Source organism: Gallus gallus, chromosome 1, assembly GCF_016699485.2.
Source record: "Gallus gallus isolate bGalGal1 chromosome 1, bGalGal1.mat.broiler.GRCg7b, whole genome shotgun sequence".
Classification (NCBI taxonomy): Eukaryota; Metazoa; Chordata; class Aves; order Galliformes; family Phasianidae; genus Gallus; species Gallus gallus.
The window spans coordinates 45161379-45178986 of record NC_052532.1 but is presented as its reverse complement, the minus strand read 5'-3'; the positions used below and the strand labels follow the sequence as shown (position 1 = coordinate 45178986).

General features: G+C 42.7%; 1 protein-coding gene across 1 annotated transcript in view; it reads right to left on the bottom strand.

Annotated features, from left to right (window-relative positions):
• Positions 1-17608, bottom strand: part of PLXNC1 (plexin C1) — a 69616-nt gene that overhangs the window by 5731 nt on the left and 46277 nt on the right. Inside the window, exons 21-28 of the mRNA XM_015284072.4 lie at positions 16876-17022; positions 9487-9664; positions 8798-8901; positions 4830-4884; positions 3954-3985; positions 3756-3863; positions 2107-2270; positions 1553-1700 (exon numbers count right to left, since the gene is read on the bottom strand). Of these exons, the coding sequence (XP_015139558.2) occupies positions 1553-1700; positions 2107-2270; positions 3756-3863; positions 3954-3985; positions 4830-4884; positions 8798-8901; positions 9487-9664; positions 16876-17022 (936 nt within the window). The remainder of the gene's footprint in view (positions 1-1552; positions 1701-2106; positions 2271-3755; positions 3864-3953; positions 3986-4829; positions 4885-8797; positions 8902-9486; positions 9665-16875; positions 17023-17608) is intronic.

Genomic DNA, 17608 nt, shown 5'->3' with positions numbered 1-17608 from the left:
CCACTGCACGAGCCTAAGTGTCCCTGGATGTCATCCCACTCCTTGGGCTTGTTGAGAGCACCCAAGTTCCCCTTGGGCAACATGCCAGAGAGCCCTCTAAACCCTGTGCTGGTAGAGGTTCCCTAGAACACTGTTCCATGCCATGCCTTCCTCTCGGGCCTTTATGAGTGTGCAGAGCAGACTGCCAGGCAAGCACGGCCAAAGGGACTTCTTTCTTTCCCCAGGACTTCAGCAGCCCGGCCAGGTGAGCGCTGCTGACCAGGCAGCTTTTGGCTCAGCTGAGGAAATAAGCGCTGGTGTGTGGTAGGAGCCAGAGCCCCATCTGGAAACCACGACTTCAACATGCAAAAGCGGGGGCTGGTAGTTTCCTGTAACTGCTCAAATTTAAATTCTGGGGGCTAAATGACATAGCCATGTGACACCTTGCCTCCCCCGTTTCCACTGTGTGATGAAGCATTTTCAGCTTATTTGTTTTGTGAGTGTCTATAAGGAATGTTTTAAGATGAAAGGCTAAAAATCACGAAAGTCAATTCATTTTACTAATATCTAACAATATGCTCATGGCATCACAAACCATCATGTTTCAGGACACCTTTTCACGTGACTAATGGCCACTGTTGTAGCAACAGGACTTCACAATGGATGGATGGTAGGTACAGGAACTGAACTGACTGTGCTCATCTCCATTTTTCCCCATCAAGCAAGTGATGTGATTAGCTTCAGCTCATGACACTTTGCTCCTGAAGCACGAGAAATGAGCACGCTATTTGTTATTTAACAGATGAGCAGTTGGTGCAGCTCAGCTCACACAGGAAATTACTCAATTTTTCTCTACAAAGTTTTAATCTGAAAAATCTCTGGCTTTCTTTCCTTGGTAGCATGAGCCTGAGCCTAGCTGCAAAGTTTGAAATACTTCTTAAATAACATTAATGCTTTTATGACCTCTGCTTAAAAACTTCATTAAAACTTATACCATTTCCACCCTCTTCCACATATTCTATCCACTGCAGTCTTTACCAGGGTATATAACAGCAGGATAAGGGGAAATGGTTTTAAGTTGAAGGAGGGAAGATTTAGGTTGGATATCGGGGAAGTTCTTTACTGTGAGAGTGGTGAGGTGCTGGAACAGGCTGCCCAGAGAGGTTGTGGATGCCCCATCCCTGGAGGTGTTGCAGGCCAGGTTGGATGAGGCCCTGGGCAGCCCGGTCTAGTATTGGACACTGAGGTTGGCGGCTCTGCATGCGGCAGGGGGGTTGGAGCTTGGTGATCCTTGAGGTCCCTTTCAACCCAGGCCATTCTATGATTCTACGAAGATAAGCAGCAGTTAACCATACGTATAACATTTTACCTGCTATATCTGTCTACTCCAGTGAATTCTTCAGTCTTGTAAGATGGAGCAACAAGAAATGGAAGCCTGGCTTAATAACACCACAGCCAATTTTGCCCTCAGCTTCAGTAGATTCAAGACTTCATCCCCCAAATCATTAAATAGTTGGAAAAAAAAAAATCCACTGGTTGAGAAGTTAGCGATTGACACACAGGGCAGCATTACCTTCCCCATTGTCTGTTCTGCTAGAGAAAAGGCATCCATGAAAGCTTGTGCGATGACAGACAAACAGCCATCTATATGTGACGTCTTCTTAACATCAAAGACAAACTGGGGATTCTTCAGTATGTTCACCCAGAAGCGCAGAGGAAGACTAGACAGAGAAAGAACAAGCACCTTGAAGATTTAGCTCAGGCCACACAACTGCTTTATAATGGTACTTTAATCACACTGTACCCATGGAAGGAAGCATGTTTTTATGCTGCTTGCTGTTACAAAGGGATTGGGGAACAGAGGCTACAGAGCAAACCCATCAGTCAGACGCCCCTTCACCTACAAATACCACTCTCAATTTCTTTCTGGCTCTGAAGTCAGTGTGCATAATCCGAAGCCCTGGGAGCTATGGGGGTTTTATCAGTACCTAATCCACGCCCTCACATTAAAGGGACCCATAGAGCCACACCATGTCTTCAACCTGATCCATCAAAATCTTATTCTTTGGATTATGGATGACCATCCATCTTTGCAACTACACTCCTATGCCTGTCACACAGATGTACCTGTTGGTTTTCCATATGTGAACCACATCGGGGTCAGTGATTCTTTTGCTCTCGGCCTGGGCATCCAGAAAGTCAAAAAAATACTTGATGGCAACAGGAGCTTTATTGTTAGGTAGACTCCAAATACTCCGGAAGAGATTTTCGACAACGGAATGAATTGCAACCTGAGAATCAAGGAAGCGAGGAGTGCTATGGTTACACAAGAGAAAAAACAAGATTTGTCATTGCCGAGAGTCAACTGTGCCCAGGAGAACCACACAAGGAAATTACAATGTGTTTGTGGCAAACACCTGGGCCATGGGCTACCGGCAACCGACAGTCAGTACCAAAACTGAAACTACAACCACACTGTAATGAGCCGCTTTCACACTTCACTACCGCTCTGCCGACGGGAAATAAGTGACAAATGGTACGTGAAAGGAATCGCTCGTGGCATTTCCTGAACAAAGCACGTCGGCTCTTCAGACACTGTTCACACCTCTGCTGAAGGCATTTGAAACACATGACTGCAACAAGAGGGAGGTGAGGAACTGAAGTTTAACCAGCTCTTCAGGGCATGAGCCTTCAAGCTGCCATTACAGATAGAACGCGAGCTGCTCTCACCAATAGCACCTCTCAGCCAAGGCGCTGTGGCTGCTGATCTAATTCTAGGATAGTGGCTTTGGGTGGCATACAAAGATGAAAAACTAAATGCTGGCTATTTCTGATCCAGAAGTGAAGCTGTTTGGCTGACAAAAGAAAGGCCTGGGCTGCTGATGGACCCACTGATGTCTTCACTAATGGTTTACCCCAGCAATTCCCAAGGGCTGATGCTAGTTTCCATGCCTAATGAGAAGTGACCAGTCTTCACTCTCACTTCAAGTAGTGTCCCAAATTGCCTCAGATGCTATCAACAGTCTAATTAAATGATGACTGATAGGTTTTTAAATGCAAGAAGGCGATCGTCATCATCATCCCTTCAGGCCCTTTGTATCTCACAGCTCTCAGCACGGCACGCTGATTAATATTTTAAGTAATATACTGCTCAAAGAATTTTATATCCCATCTGAGCACGTCAGAAACAAGATGACATTACTGGAGGGAATAAACGTGGTTCATTCCCAAGGGATGTGAACTGTACATATTAAGTAATTATATTACCAATCCCAAGGACCCTGTTTTTAGAAGTTCATCTAGTTATTTTGGATGCTTCATTTGAGACCCTAAAAAGATTATTTCACTTCATGGGCAGCATTTGCTGAAACTCAGGCACTGGAACATAAGAAGTTGTCTCTGAGCTGGGCAAACTCCACCAGAGAGCAAGAGAATTGCTGACTGAAAGGGACTGTTCTTGCTCTGCGGAGCTCAGTGGCAAAACTCAATTTCTACAACCCCAATTAAAAAAAAAAAAAGTTGTACTTCTTGGGGAGATGGAGTGTGTGAAAGTGTGAATAAGAGTATTTCAGAACTCGAGCATTAGCAAACCTGAAGTGTGGCTATCTTTGCAAATGGTCACAGTCAGTAGTTAGCAGAGTGATTTGAACAGGCTTTTTATCTAGCATTTGATAATGCATAGGAAGCTTGCATAATTTCTGCTTAAATTTCTTTTTCCTTCGTGCAAAATTTAACAAGCCTAACACCAGCCTCCAGATAGGACCTCTGCAGCTTACCTTGGTTGACAGTAGCTTTGTCAGATACATTTCTTTCACTTTGAATTTTTGCTTTCCTTTGTGACCCGATCCTTTCATGTCTTTATTTGCTTCAGAGTCAGGTAAAATCTGTCATGATAAGATTAGAGAGATTACACAGATACAAATACACAGTTCGGTACTACATCTACTGTGTAACAGTGCAATGACTGAACTCACCAAATGACAGTGCTCGTCAGAGTAGTCCACATCTAAATAACAGAAAGAAAAGAGCAAACAGGCATTAATGAAACACGCAGCTACCAGCTGCGAATTCTGTGCTGTGATGTATGAGGGTGTTGAGCAAGCAACTCGGTGTCACACTTTCTTGCCTGCAGGGTGGGGGAAACCCTGAGAATTGCACCAGTTCTGGGTCGCATCCTAGTTCCAACTTGTCCCACTAAGACAGTCCTACAGCTGCTGCTGGAGTGAGCTGGCTGCAAATCACAGCCCCTCTGAGAGGAGGGTGATCAGCAGCAGAGGAGGTGACTGCACAGTTTCATCTCTGGTAAGAGCCCTTGGTGCCGGCAGGCTGAAGTCAGTTTTGAAAGCAATGGCTGGGAATGGGCAACTCTGTTCTTGCTGAGGGAGAAGGCAATGGCATCCCATGACTCATTCCCCAGGGGCATGTCTTCTAACCTCAGATGCCCGCTTTGATGGCATGGTGAGTCACAGTCACACACCACATGCTGGTTTCTCTCCAGGGGCTGACACAGTGTAGCAGGGCACATTTCCTGTGCTGGTCTCTCTCATCCGTTTGTGCTATTATCTGGGCTTCCCTGCTTTTCTGCCTATGAGTTTGTACCTTGAATCGCTCAGCAGCCAAGGACTGTAAGTTCTGCCTCTCTTTACTTTGCCTTCTTTCTTCCTCCTGAGCCCACTGTGTGTGCCATAGGCCCACAGCCAAGGTAGCATGGCTCTTCATCTGGCTCGGTTCTGCTGAAGTGCCAATTTTTCTGAGCTTCTATTGGCCGAGACACGACCTGCCATAGCTCAGCTCTGCGTCCCCAGCCCATTCTCCACAAAAGATCGAATAGATTGCAGTTCATTTCTTACCTGATCGGGTATTTGTCTTCTTTTTCAAGACTTTTATGGTTGCTCCATTTGCAATCTGAAAGCAAATTCAAACACGTCTTGCTGAGATAGGTCACACTGAGGGTCTAGCACAGTGACCCCCAGATCTATTTTCAAATTTAAATCCCAAAGCCACCAACTTATTTATGCCCCGTGGAATGTAAGGTCAAGATGCATATCCAGTTATCTTGTGATTTCTAGGAAAGATCTTCCCTCTCCTTGCCTGAATTTATAGTGCTGCCAGGACAGTGAGTGTTGTCATAGAATCATAGAATGGCCTGGGTTGAAAAGGACCACAATGATCATCTCGTTTCAACCCCCCTGCTATGTGCAGGGCTGCCAGCCACCAGACCAGGCTGCCCAGAGCTACGTCCAGCCTGGCCTCGAATGCCTCCAGGGATGGGGCATCACAGCCTCCTTGGGAAACGATCCACAACCCTCCTTGGGTTATCTTTGAATGAAAGTGCAACTCATGCTTTTACTGTCAAAGAACAAGTCCAAATTGGCTCACACTGAGAACTACACCACCGCTCTGCTGTCAAACGCTGGGTTTTGCCAAGTGCTAGTTTACTTCCCTCTATAATTACAAAAACAACTGGCCAGTTCTAAGAAGGGATCTCTGCCAAAATATTTCAAGTGTTTTTTAAACCTTGGCAGCCAGCCCAGTGTGAGAAACCAGTTTAAACATTAAGATACTTGATCAAAAGCTGTGTCTTGCACTAAAGAATTATGCACTTACACTTGCTCCCAGAAAGTAAATATAATCTATTTTATAAGCCTTATTTTTTCCACAGTGTTTCCACTTATCATGCAGTGTTTCAGAACTCTTCAGATAACACAGAGCACTTTAAAACCTGGCACAAGTGGGAATACGCTCTAAGGCTATCTCTTGACATGACAGTCACCCAGACAGAACAAGAATCCTCCCTCCTTCTTGCCCCTGAAGACAGGCCAACAGTCCCTGAGCAGCGTGGGCCACGTGCCGCTGGCAGTTCCTCCCTGAGGAGCAGAAGAGCAGCCCAATGCTGGGATGGCAGCCGCTGCCCTGAGGGAGAAGGGGGGCTCAGGAGAGAACTCTGCTTCCCTCCAGGAGCAGAGGTGCTGCTGCAGCACAACCAGGATCCAAGCCCCCTCTTCGGCTTTTACTTCTGGGGCAAAAGCTGCTTCTAGAACTGAATGGAATACGCTTCCCCTTCTTTATTATTGCTGCAGTGGCCACACTTACAATTTCTTTTAGTCTGGTCTATAAAAAAACCTCACAATATAAACCCTTATTTTGGGGTCCAGCTGCCTTTTTGTGGTGGGTTGCTTTTACAGGCACCTCTGAACATTGTTACTCAGCTGGATGTGTCACTGAGGGAACAAGCAAAGAGGGGCGATCTGCACAGATCCACACAACGTGGTGTAAAGCAGCTCTGAAAAACAGAAGATGCAGCGTGGCTCTGTGCCTCTGCCTTGCTCTCCAGGCCTCCTGTCCTCCCTGTAATGATTATTTTCAAGGTCTGTGTTGGTTCCTAGAGAGCGTGATGCCACTGTAGACTGAGAAATAGAGATCCATGACTGGACAGCAGATCTGAAAGTGGCTCTGTAGCTCTCTTCTTGTGTGGGAAATAAGACTTCATGATAATCAGCAGCTTTCTTGCCAAGGCTTGTAGTTATTCTCATGCAAGCAATGGTGCAGACCTCATAAATAATCATATCAGTGTCCCTACCAAGAATACAAACTTACAAAAGAAGGAACACACAAGGAAGAAACCCACGAAGTTATCTCTCACTTCAGAAACACCACACCAAAACACGAACACCCCCTACTTCTGCATTTTTAAAGTTAGTGCAGAAACTGCCTGCTTTTTTTCAAGAGTAGTTGGTGAGTGTAGGACCTTTACAATGCAACCTTCATGCTTGAGTATCTTAAAAAAAAAAAAAAAAAAGACTCAGAGGTACTTCCCAGTTCCATCTATTTGATTAGTTTATAGTGTTTAAGGGTGGTAAGCAAAAAAAAGTTCTGGCTTGCCACAGAACTCAAGGTACTGTTGAGATGGTAAGCTCAGGCAACGTTACTAACCTCACACACTGCATGCAAAGTTTCCTCTTCTTGCTTTGCTTGCCTTCAAGTTCCTTTTTGCATCAGAACACATACAAGAAAATCAACTGGATAAGCTAATTCCTGATACCTGCTACTAAGCCGTTGCCTAAAATGCCAGTAAGCTCTGCCTAAAATGGACGGTATCTTCTCAAGGTCAGAAAAAAAATGGACTAAAATATCTAACAGATATGCCCAGCACTATTTCCATAGGGCAGCTGCTAAGCTATAATTAGTATAGTTACAGCTTTGTAGAAAAGAACAAACCTCCCATCTAACTTGCATCTGCCTGCAGAAACCACAGACGAAAACAAGGGCTGGGACGAAGATACCCAGGGATGGCAGTGATCAACTGGAGCAAACTTATCTGCCATGAGGTATGGCACCCATGAGCCACAGCACACCACGAGCTCAGGGAGTATAAAAAACTGCCATGTAAAGCGAGGCAGCACTCGTAATAGCTGCCTGCAGTAAAAAGGGCTGGTACTAACACAAAAAAAACTAGCACACAACTAGGCACAAGTTTAGATACTTTATCAGATGCAAACCTACAATGACCTTTACTGCACAGATACTGACAGCAACACTGCAATGTCCTTATTTGTACAAAATCTCTGTGAGAGTGGAGGGAAGTACCATGCTGACATACAGATAAGATTCAAGAGAAGCACAAGAAAATCTCTAAGACTCTGGACTGGGACTCAGGATGTCTGCTTCACCTCTGTCTTCCTAGGATGTTCGTTGCTCTCCTTACACCAGAAAACTATGAAGTTTCTCTAAAAGGAGCTTGCTTCAGACCTGGGCAGCCTTAAGTTCCACCCAGGCTACAATCAGTACTGCTGGGAGTCCTTGTTCCTGTCTCTGGATGGCCCTGCGCTTGCAGACAGCAACTTGTTCAGGGTTGGCTCTGGTTTCTGAGAACCACACCACACTGCATGACACAGACCTACACTCATTAGCAAAGCTTATCTAAATAAAAGTTGGCTATCATGGCTCTAGCCAGACTATCAACAACAAGGCACGAAGACAGCTCACTAAAAGTACTCAGCACACAAACTTCATTTCCGACATCTATCAGTAAGCATCAAGATGTGAGCTACCGTATCAGTTGAGGTCAGCCATCTGCTGCACACCTTACCTCACTCACTTGCCCTCCAGTTCATCTAGCATCAGTGGCAACTCCTTAGCAGGCAATGCTTCTTGCTATGCTTTTGCAGTGTGCTACTCTCAAAAGGGTTCTGTCCCTAAATACGGGCCTCTGTGTTGTTGCAATGATGGACAGAGGAGTGTAGCATTAAAAAGGACTGTTTGAAAACTGGTTGCAATTGGAAGCAGAGGGGAAAAAATAGGGTGTAAGTGGTTATACAGACAGAAGCAAAAACAGAGAAAAAGGGAAAGAGTTAAGAACGAGGTCTGTAAAGAATAAAAATCAAGCTCATCTCAGCAGCCATTTTATTCTGACTCTCTATGAGCTTCCACAAAAGCTCAGATAATGAAAATATGAGATGGGAAGAGGTTCATAGCCGCTTATGGTGAGACAAAAACTCAGCAGCAAAGAATAGAAGAGGCTCAAGACAGTGATCATAGCTGGAAATCAGACAATCTTTTATCTGAATTGTCTGACTAAAGTAACTGTTTTTCTGCAAGGAGCCCTGCAACAAGCAAAGCTCTCTGAAAAGCAGTAGAAAATATGACTCACTGACAAGAACACTGTGGGTCAAATTTCTTTCCTTCTGTTGGCGATGCTCAGCTGTGTCTCCAAGATTTTAATCAATCAAGATATTTCTGTGCAGACAGCATTTAGAACTGGGGGAAAAACTGCTTCTCAATTCATTGCTATTTATTATTCATTGGTTTTCCTGCTTACCTTGTAATGAGCAATGGTATTTAGCTTCCTTATCCCATCCTCCATCATCTCAGAGGAACCGTCAATATCTAACAGTTCTCTTTGCTGCTCCTCAGACACAAGTTCTGCAGTACGACAGCAACAGAAAACAATTACATCTCAACCGCATTCTCACCGTACAGATGGCTGTAAAGAAAACCACCGCCTAATTATTTTTGTACAAGTGGCTCCCAATTAAGCTCTGCTTCTCTCTGTCCCTCTGCAAGTTCGCATGGGAGTGGTTTTGCAATCCCACACTACAGATTATTCTTACAGAGAGACAGTCAGGATGGCTTCCATTCCTGGAAGCTATTTTGTATTGGTGAAGACAGAGTTTTCAGAGGTGCTACCACCTGCTATTCTTTTGTACAAGTGTGCTCTGGTGTTATGGCTATGTTAGGACTAGAGAACGGAAAGGCTAACAACATGTTAATGCATACTGAAGTCCCTGCAGAAGTGAAGCAGACACAGTCCTGCTGTTCTGACTATAAATCATGGAGTGCTTCCCTAGAAATACCTTGTAATAAATAATATTCTTCCTAACAGTTAAATATATATAAATATATAAATATATATATATCTCAAAGCCAAATGCAGGAATTCCTAGAATGAAAACTCCACTGACAGATCAGTGAACTTTATGAAAATATAACACAGTGACATGCTCTTACCAAGGCCAATTTCATCCAGCTGAAGACCATAGGGAAAGCCATTCTTATTAAGGAAAGCTTGAAGGCTCTTCTCCTTGGTTTGGCCTATGGTGTCACAGTCCAGCACGTTAACTTGAATAGTTTGACAGGCATCTCCACTCTCATTTTCTGGGATTTTTTCAAAGATTACATTCACAGTCTGGGGGAAGAAACACAAATCATTCTGACTTAAAGGGAATATCTGGCATGGGAAACCTACAGCAACCTCCCAACAGAAAACCTGACACATTTTCAGCATATTCATTATTAAAGCTATTTTGAATAAGGATTATTAGAACAAATTAAACAGTGAAGCATTTAGAACTCCTTATGTCTGAAGAATCAGAGATACATAGCTATGTATTCGCAAAAGTGCCTCTTTGTATTCTGCTTTTGTGCGAGTCTTCTTAAGTGAATTACAACAAAAGGTCGGGAAAAATTGCAATACGTGTTCTGAAAAAACAGCAACAACAAAACAGACCCCAAAACAGTTCTTTCCTTTAAAATGAATGTCTTAAAAGCAAAAACTGTAAGTGACTAGAGATCTGATAAGGTTGCTAAGTAAGTTGTCATGGTAAACATGATTGATTTTGAGCAGATAGGAAGCAATGTTAAAATACATATTTATACCAGCAGATTACGCTTAGTAGCTATATCATACCAAAAAAAAAAAAACCCACAAAAAAACAAAAAACAAAAATACACCTCCCTTGGAGACATCAGTGTCTGTCTACACACAGTCACATCCCTACAGGCAGGGCTGTCATGGTCAGTTGCAGAAGCAGTGGAAGGGAAACACACCTTGCAGGAGTCAGAACCCAAAATTCTGGTCCAGATCTGCACAGAAAAGTGTAACTTAACCTATGTTGTGTTACGCCGGGTCAAGCAACTCAACAGATCCTACGCGTGTAGCACCTCTGCCCTTCAGCTCATAGCAACTCTGGAAAACAACTTGTCTGCTAGACCACAAACAGGGCACGTATGGGTCAAGGGGATGTGTCAATATGACTGGGTGAATATCTCCGCTCTTTTTTCAGTCAGGTTCTATTTCTGGATAGGTCAGGTCAGGCAGATCAGTTGCTTTCAAAAGGAAGGGAAAAATGGATGATGACTGCATAGCTACTGCATGGTGATAAGAGCAATCCCTCCTAGCGCCACAGCTTACTGCCCACAGACACATCACTGTTCAGCTGCACGCACTCAGATGTTCTGCTGGTGATGTCTCCAGATAGAATTACAGCAGCAAGTGCTCTAGGTGCCTGCAAAGGAGAAATTGACCTACTTGAATCATTCTGGCCGTTGGATACCTCTGGTATAATGACTATCTTGTGACTGAAACTCGGGGACTGCAGGTACAACTCAATAAAGGAGTGATCGTTAAAAGAGGAAGCAACTATAAATGTTTATTTTCTTCCTGCGGTCATGTGGAGGAAAGAACTTCTGTCCAGGTTGCTGCAGGAACATGCTTTGTCTCTTCTGAGAAAAATGAATAGTTATTAATAGCTCTGAAGTGCTCTTTTCTGCTCTGCTACCCAGCTAGTGTAGAAATTACCAGACACTGCCGGTATAAAAAGTAGTCCAATAAGACATTAATGAATTTCACTGTTTCTATAGAAGCAAAAGAATTATTAAAACAGGGTCATGAAGATCAGGATTTAATGAAGACTAGGACCTAACTAGAGTAACCGAGAATAACTTCATCATCAGGACATGGAGAGGCTTAATTGTGAGGAAAATGAGTCCACCAGAAAAACAGAACAGAAGAGGAGGAGATGGGGGAATGGTGCCTACAGAATGAGAAACAGACTGGATGCCATGCCTCAGGTTGGGATTTCATGCAGAAAATTAGCAAAAAATACACTGGCATAAGACTGAGGGAGTCATGCTTGGTCAGGCCTACAGACCAACTGAACAGACAACAGTACTGTCCTTGACTTTGACTTCACTGAGGTCATGATCTTGTGGGATAAAATGTTGGACTGAGACTAACTGTATTTTGTCTTCGAAAATCTCTCCTCTACATTTGAATCAAAGTCTTTGTCAACCTGATCTTTCAGGAGTAGCTGCTCACTCTTCAACCGATGCCAATTTGTCCTTACATTCTTAGAAATGCTCCTTCCTTTAACTGAACCTTGCTCCTACACTGCATTTTATTTTCCTTTTGGACTGCCAAGAGAAGCAGTCCTTTACTCTTCTGCTATTCCTTTCCAGCACAGATTGCTCATAAGTGTGCAGCCTCTTCACTTAGTAGCACGAGTGTCCTCCTAGGCCTGCTCAACTCACTGTAGGGTGACAGGACTGTAAAAAGAGAAAGGTAGTTCCTCATGTAGGTAGAATATAAGTCATTTACAGATTCCTTAATGTTTCCTTATGTAAGGAAAATGACACTTTGTGACTCAAACAAATAATTGAATACATAAAGTCTCTAAACCAGGGAAGCCAGACAGTTTTGCTGATATGATTTCCTGCAGAAGTTAATCTTAAGAGATGAAGCAATTGATGAGGACCTAGAAAGCCAATTATGATTGTCTTCTCTCTGCAGCTGAAGTTTTCACAAATAACATTCAACCTGTCTGACAGCACAATGCCCATCTTTAGAAACCATTAATCAGAAGCTGACAGTCACAATCACTGCACTTAGACACGAAGTGTGGAACTGGAAAAAGAATCAGAAATGACTGTAAAATTAAGGAAGCCTTTTATGATGAATGATGAGGGTCAGAAAACACCAAGAAAAATAGCAGAAGGACACATGGATGTCATGAGGAAATGTTATTGGGCCCTTTCTTAAGTCTTTGCAAAGGAAACAAACAAACAGAAAAAAAACAGCACAAGTTAACTTAGGGAAAGACTCAGGAGGAAATTACAGGATATTTAGTGCAACTTAGTAGTATGTGGAGCCAGGATTTTGTGCACTAAAAATTAGTGGTTAGCAACGTAAAGTCACAGTGCTCTTCAGCAAAGGCTTAACACACACTGCAAGAATTGTTAAGGGCTATTTAAGGAGAAGGCAGCAAGCATCTGGAACTTCTTGTTTGGAAACTAGCTTGGAGCCTAGCTAAAAGACAGGAAAAATAAATTAAAAAACATTTTTTTTCCACTCATGCACTGACAGTAATAATGGCATTTGAAGACAATGTTTACAGATGACTTTTCAGATTAGTAGTTTTCCTGAAAATGAATCTCAAACAATGAATTATTCAGTAAAGCTATTAATATCCATAGCAGATAATAAGTGAGATGTGGTTTAATAAAGAAATGCCATAATACCATTTCTTTTATTAGATGTAAAGAAAATTCATCCAGGAGATTCAAGGGCTCTTATTCATTACCCTGTTCTCTATTCAGCTTTGCATCCGAACAACATATATGGGCTTTTATGAGACAGACTAAGAAAGCAAGAAAACTTTTCAAGCAGTAAAAGAGAACTGCGTAAAGGAGACAGCACCAAGATGTACAAACAATGATACTGCCTTAAACCTATTCCCTTATCTTCCAGACTACAACACACTAGAAACAGGAAAGAGCAGACGGATCACAAGACCCTCCTGAAGCAGACAGAACAGTTGTTTGTCATGAGGTTATAGTAAAGCCAAGAAATTGGCATAGAAAATGTTATGTGAGACAACTTCTGCATTGCTGACTTCCTTGCAAGGGTTACTGTGTCCCCTTCTGCTGAAGAAAATCTCCAGACATCACACACTTGCAACAGTTCCCTTATCTCTCACAAATATGACCAGCAATACCACATCCATTGCATCTTAGTAGGAAATCAGCTTCTGTCTCTGTTTTACTCCCTTGCATCCCTCCTACCTTTTTAACACTCTTCTTTTAACTAGTACAGCAGTTTAACACTTTAACAACTTCCTACCACCACACAGCTTTGCTTCGCTTTTGACAACAGACTGTTAGCTGAATTAAATCATTTCTTCTCGTCTAAAAATTCAAACTTATTTCAGCAAAGAGAAATCAATAGCCCAAATCCCTTCTGAAAATTCAAGATAAGTTTGTAGCTCCTAAGTGCCCAAGCGCCAATTCTACCACATGATCAGATCCTCTCTTGATCTTCCACAGGAGAAATCCCACCAAGAATTTCTCCCAGGTCAGGCCCACATTGTGTAGCTTTTCTATTTAAAACAAATCACTTCAGTCAAATGGTAACACTCAGCTGGGCACAAGTTTTTTTTCATCAGTCACTGAGCAAATTATCTACTGAGAGGTGCAGCTGCTTGCCTTGCCTGTGAGAAAGCAGGTTGCTTCCTCTGCTTCTGAAAGGCTCTGTGACGCAGCCACAGCTCTTTCAAGGCGGTTTTCTCAGTACTCAAATACAAGCACAGCATGAAACCCACACGGCTTCTCAGCTTGCACTGGACCATTGCTTTTAAAAGCATCCTTCTTTCAATACCTCTGCTTGAATATTGACTTCAGAAGCTCATTCCCATTCAATATCTGGCCTTTTCCAGCAGAGAGCGGTAACTGTAGGGGGTTAGCTGGTCCCAAGGTCTGTGGCCTTTTTAAAAAATGCACACAGCTTAGCCAAGTGATGGCTCTAATGTAATTCAAAACCAACACAATTCTTAGTTCTCTCTCTCTCCCTCTTTTTTTTTTTTTTCCTATTACAAATGGCCTGATTTTCAGAAAATGTCTCCTGCCCTCCTTTCTGCATGCCCACTACTTCTTCCTTCTCATGCCCACGGGCCTATCTGCTTAGTGGTGTGTGTTTAGGAAGGACCTGTGGAGCTGCTTCTGATTTTTGGTTTGGCTGTATCCTGCTTGTATTGGTTTGGAAGTCTTGCTCCTGAATTAAGGATATGCAAGTAGATTGCCTACACTTGTTTGTAGTGCCCTGCCACTGATTTCAGAGTTCTACTCTGTACTAGATGCTTCCCTGCATCTTCAAGTGTCTACATACCACAACATTCTGGACACTGGCTGTCTGCAGATGTGCTGCTGTAACTTCCTGACACGCTCTTTTGGGCTGTTTTTTATGCTTTGCTCTGAACAAGCATGCTTTTAGCATGCCACTTTTGCAGGGCCTTCAAAACAGGAAAATTTAAATACCTACAAAAGATTGCAAGACTCAGAATGCAATTGCAGTGACCAAATGTGCACTTGAAAACTCAGCTGAGAATTTATTTGATACAGAAAGCAAAAATGCAGTCCTTTAGGCAGTAATTTGCTTCTAAAGGAAGGAGAAACATTGCTCCCTGTCTGTACAATTGTGGTTCCCTCCCTGTAGAATCAGGTCTTGTACGGCCAGCGGTGTTAGAAATAGAAGAAAAGCTGACTCCTTCTACATTAACATCCTGTTAAATGCTGTTCTTGAAGAGAAAACCTGCACAGCTGGCCTGCTTGATCATCCAGAAAGCCTCTCTGTTCCACCCAAATCTATTTCACATGGTTTAGTTTCCAGTATAAAACTTAGACAAAATACCAAAAAAACTTTCTCCCCATGCCCAGCCAGAGCAAGATTCCTTAACACTCCATCTCCATAATTTCAGTGCAGGATCCTCTCTCCTCTTCTGATAGTTTTAAATGGAATATTCAGCCACTTCTCCCCTGACTCCAATACACTGCAGGACCTTGGAAGTGGAAGCTACATTATTAATCTTCTAACAGTATAATTTATAAAAGCAGTACCATTTAAAAGCAAGAATACAAAGTACAAGTCAGCAGACTTTTGAGAAAGGCTTTTTGCTCTCACTTCCTCATCCATCCTCAGACGGCCTTCCCCAAAGATACCAAGTCCTTCAGACCACTTCCCCTCTCTTCACTGCAAGCTGCCCACAAGATCCTATCAGCAACTGCATGCACAGAAATGGGAAAAGAATTTAAGGCAGTGTTCAGTAGGTTCAGAATCAGCTATCCCCCAAGGTGCCTCTCACTGTAAATTTGTGCTATAAATAAGAAAAGCCAGTCACTTCCACAAGACTAGATGATTCTGTGTTATCTATCAGCAACAAGCACTTTGAGCTCTAAGAAGATTTGACTGCAATTTTGTCAGAGTTTTCAGCAGAGAATGAAAATTTAGAAATCTGTCACAGAAAAGTTATTATTTCAGTGAGCTTCCTATATGACCCAACTTTTGCTCCAGCTGATCCAATGGAACAGCCAAAATAACCAAGATCATGAGTTTACTCCCATACAAGGCATCTTAGGACCTCCAGATCCAAGCATGGAAGACATACAGACCTGGAAACTGAAGCCCTGCCTCAGAGTATGGGCTATGGAAAGGCCCGATTTTTCCTCCAGAGCCACTGGCACTTGCACTGTCCTTACCATGGCAGCTGCTGCCCTGGTCATTTCTGCTCCTAAGTTCTGAAGCCTACTTTTCGGTCACACTTCTCAGACTCTGGAGGTGTTCAAAGTCAGGCTGGACCAGACTCTGAGCAACCTGATCAGCTGTAGGTGTCCCGGCTCATTACAGGGGAACGGGACTGGATGACCACTGAAGGTCCCTTCCAACTCAAATGATTCTATGACTCTGCTCCTAAGTATGTCTGGTAACTACAATAGTAAGTCAAGAGTTGAGAAGCAAGAAAGCCATGGAATGACTGGAAATGCAGATTTTGAAGTTCTCCGACTCAAAATCGTTTAGAAATTCTGGGGAAAAATGTGTACCGCTTAATCTGAAAACCCTTCTCAGATCTTCTACTCAAAAAAGTCACTATCTTTACATGCTCAGAAATGCAATAATGTTTGCTGTCTCTTCTCCTCTCAGTTTCAGAACGACAGTCAGGGAAGTCCAGTTTTCAAAGAATACTGTGTGTAACTGTGAAATAGGAAGCATTCTGCTGTTGCTGTGGGAAAGACAAGATATCTATGGTAAAGTTCAGAAACTCAGCTAAGTTTCCCAGATAGCTTAATTTTAACTAAGCAACTAATTCAAATGCATTACATTGTAACCTTGCTAATTTGGAGCTAACAACATGGAAGCCCAGAGCAGATTATTGCTGCCTGAAGCTTTGACACAAGAAAACACAATAAAAAAATAGAACCTCTGCATTTCATTCTTTCATTCACTGAAGAAGTGCAATTTAGTTAAAATTCTAAGAGTATGTTTACAATTTTGTAGAACACTTTAAAATCAAAAGGAATTTTAATACACTGAGACTTTACCACACCTAATCTTAGGCAATTAAAGCACGCTGTGAAGCAAAAGGTGACAGCTATTTTTAAAATGTACATTGGTGAAACACCGTCTCGTTAAACTCCATTGGATTTTGAAACTTTGTGAGCAATGGTAATTTTGTTCTTCTCTATCTGGGAACTTAACCATCACCTTTGCTTCCAAGAGCCTTCATTTACCTTACTAGAAAAAAAGAAAACACTGTAGTTATCTGTTTTCAGAATGTAAACTGCCAAACGTACCACTGTTTTGAATTCAGACACTTGCCACAGCAGCCAGTCTTCGTTAAGCGTGTACAGGGCTTTGCAAGTTATTGCATCAACAGGTCCTTTGTTTATCTTCTGATTGAGGGTTGTCACTAGCAAATAGAAAGGTTCACCAATTGTCTCCTAGGACATGAAACAAACACAAAGAACGTGTTTATTTTTGCAGTCACTAAACAGGCATAAATAACTAGGGAAAAAAAAAAAGTCAGGTGTAAGAAACATTTCCTTTTAACCAACTTGTCATCTTGCAATTAGGAAAAAGAAATCACTCTGAGCACTATCTACTTATTTGTTTAACCTCCATGCTTTTTCTTTGCTTTTCAGTATGAAAGACTCATGCAAATAGTACGAGACAGCTGGAGCGTGTGGCAAAATAGCTCACAACCCCTTGCTGTGCACAAGTGCACTACAGACAAGCTGCTCCTTCTCAATCTGGTAGATGCTTCCTAGTTCCATCAAAGTGCTCACGTTGGGGGGAGCTGTGCTTGTGTTCACGTGCATACTTCAGCTACTTCTTCCTTTTCAGTTTTGTGAGAAAACAAAGTAATATCTGGTTTCCTTTTAACTTACTTCTCCTGTTGTGGTTTCTGAAAAAATCCTTCGGAGAAAAGCAGTGGGACATACCATGGTTTATAAGTGAGAGTGAATGGTATTGAGCTTCCCTTCCAACCTGCACCCCAGTATGCAGGCAAGCACTTGAGAAAAGAAG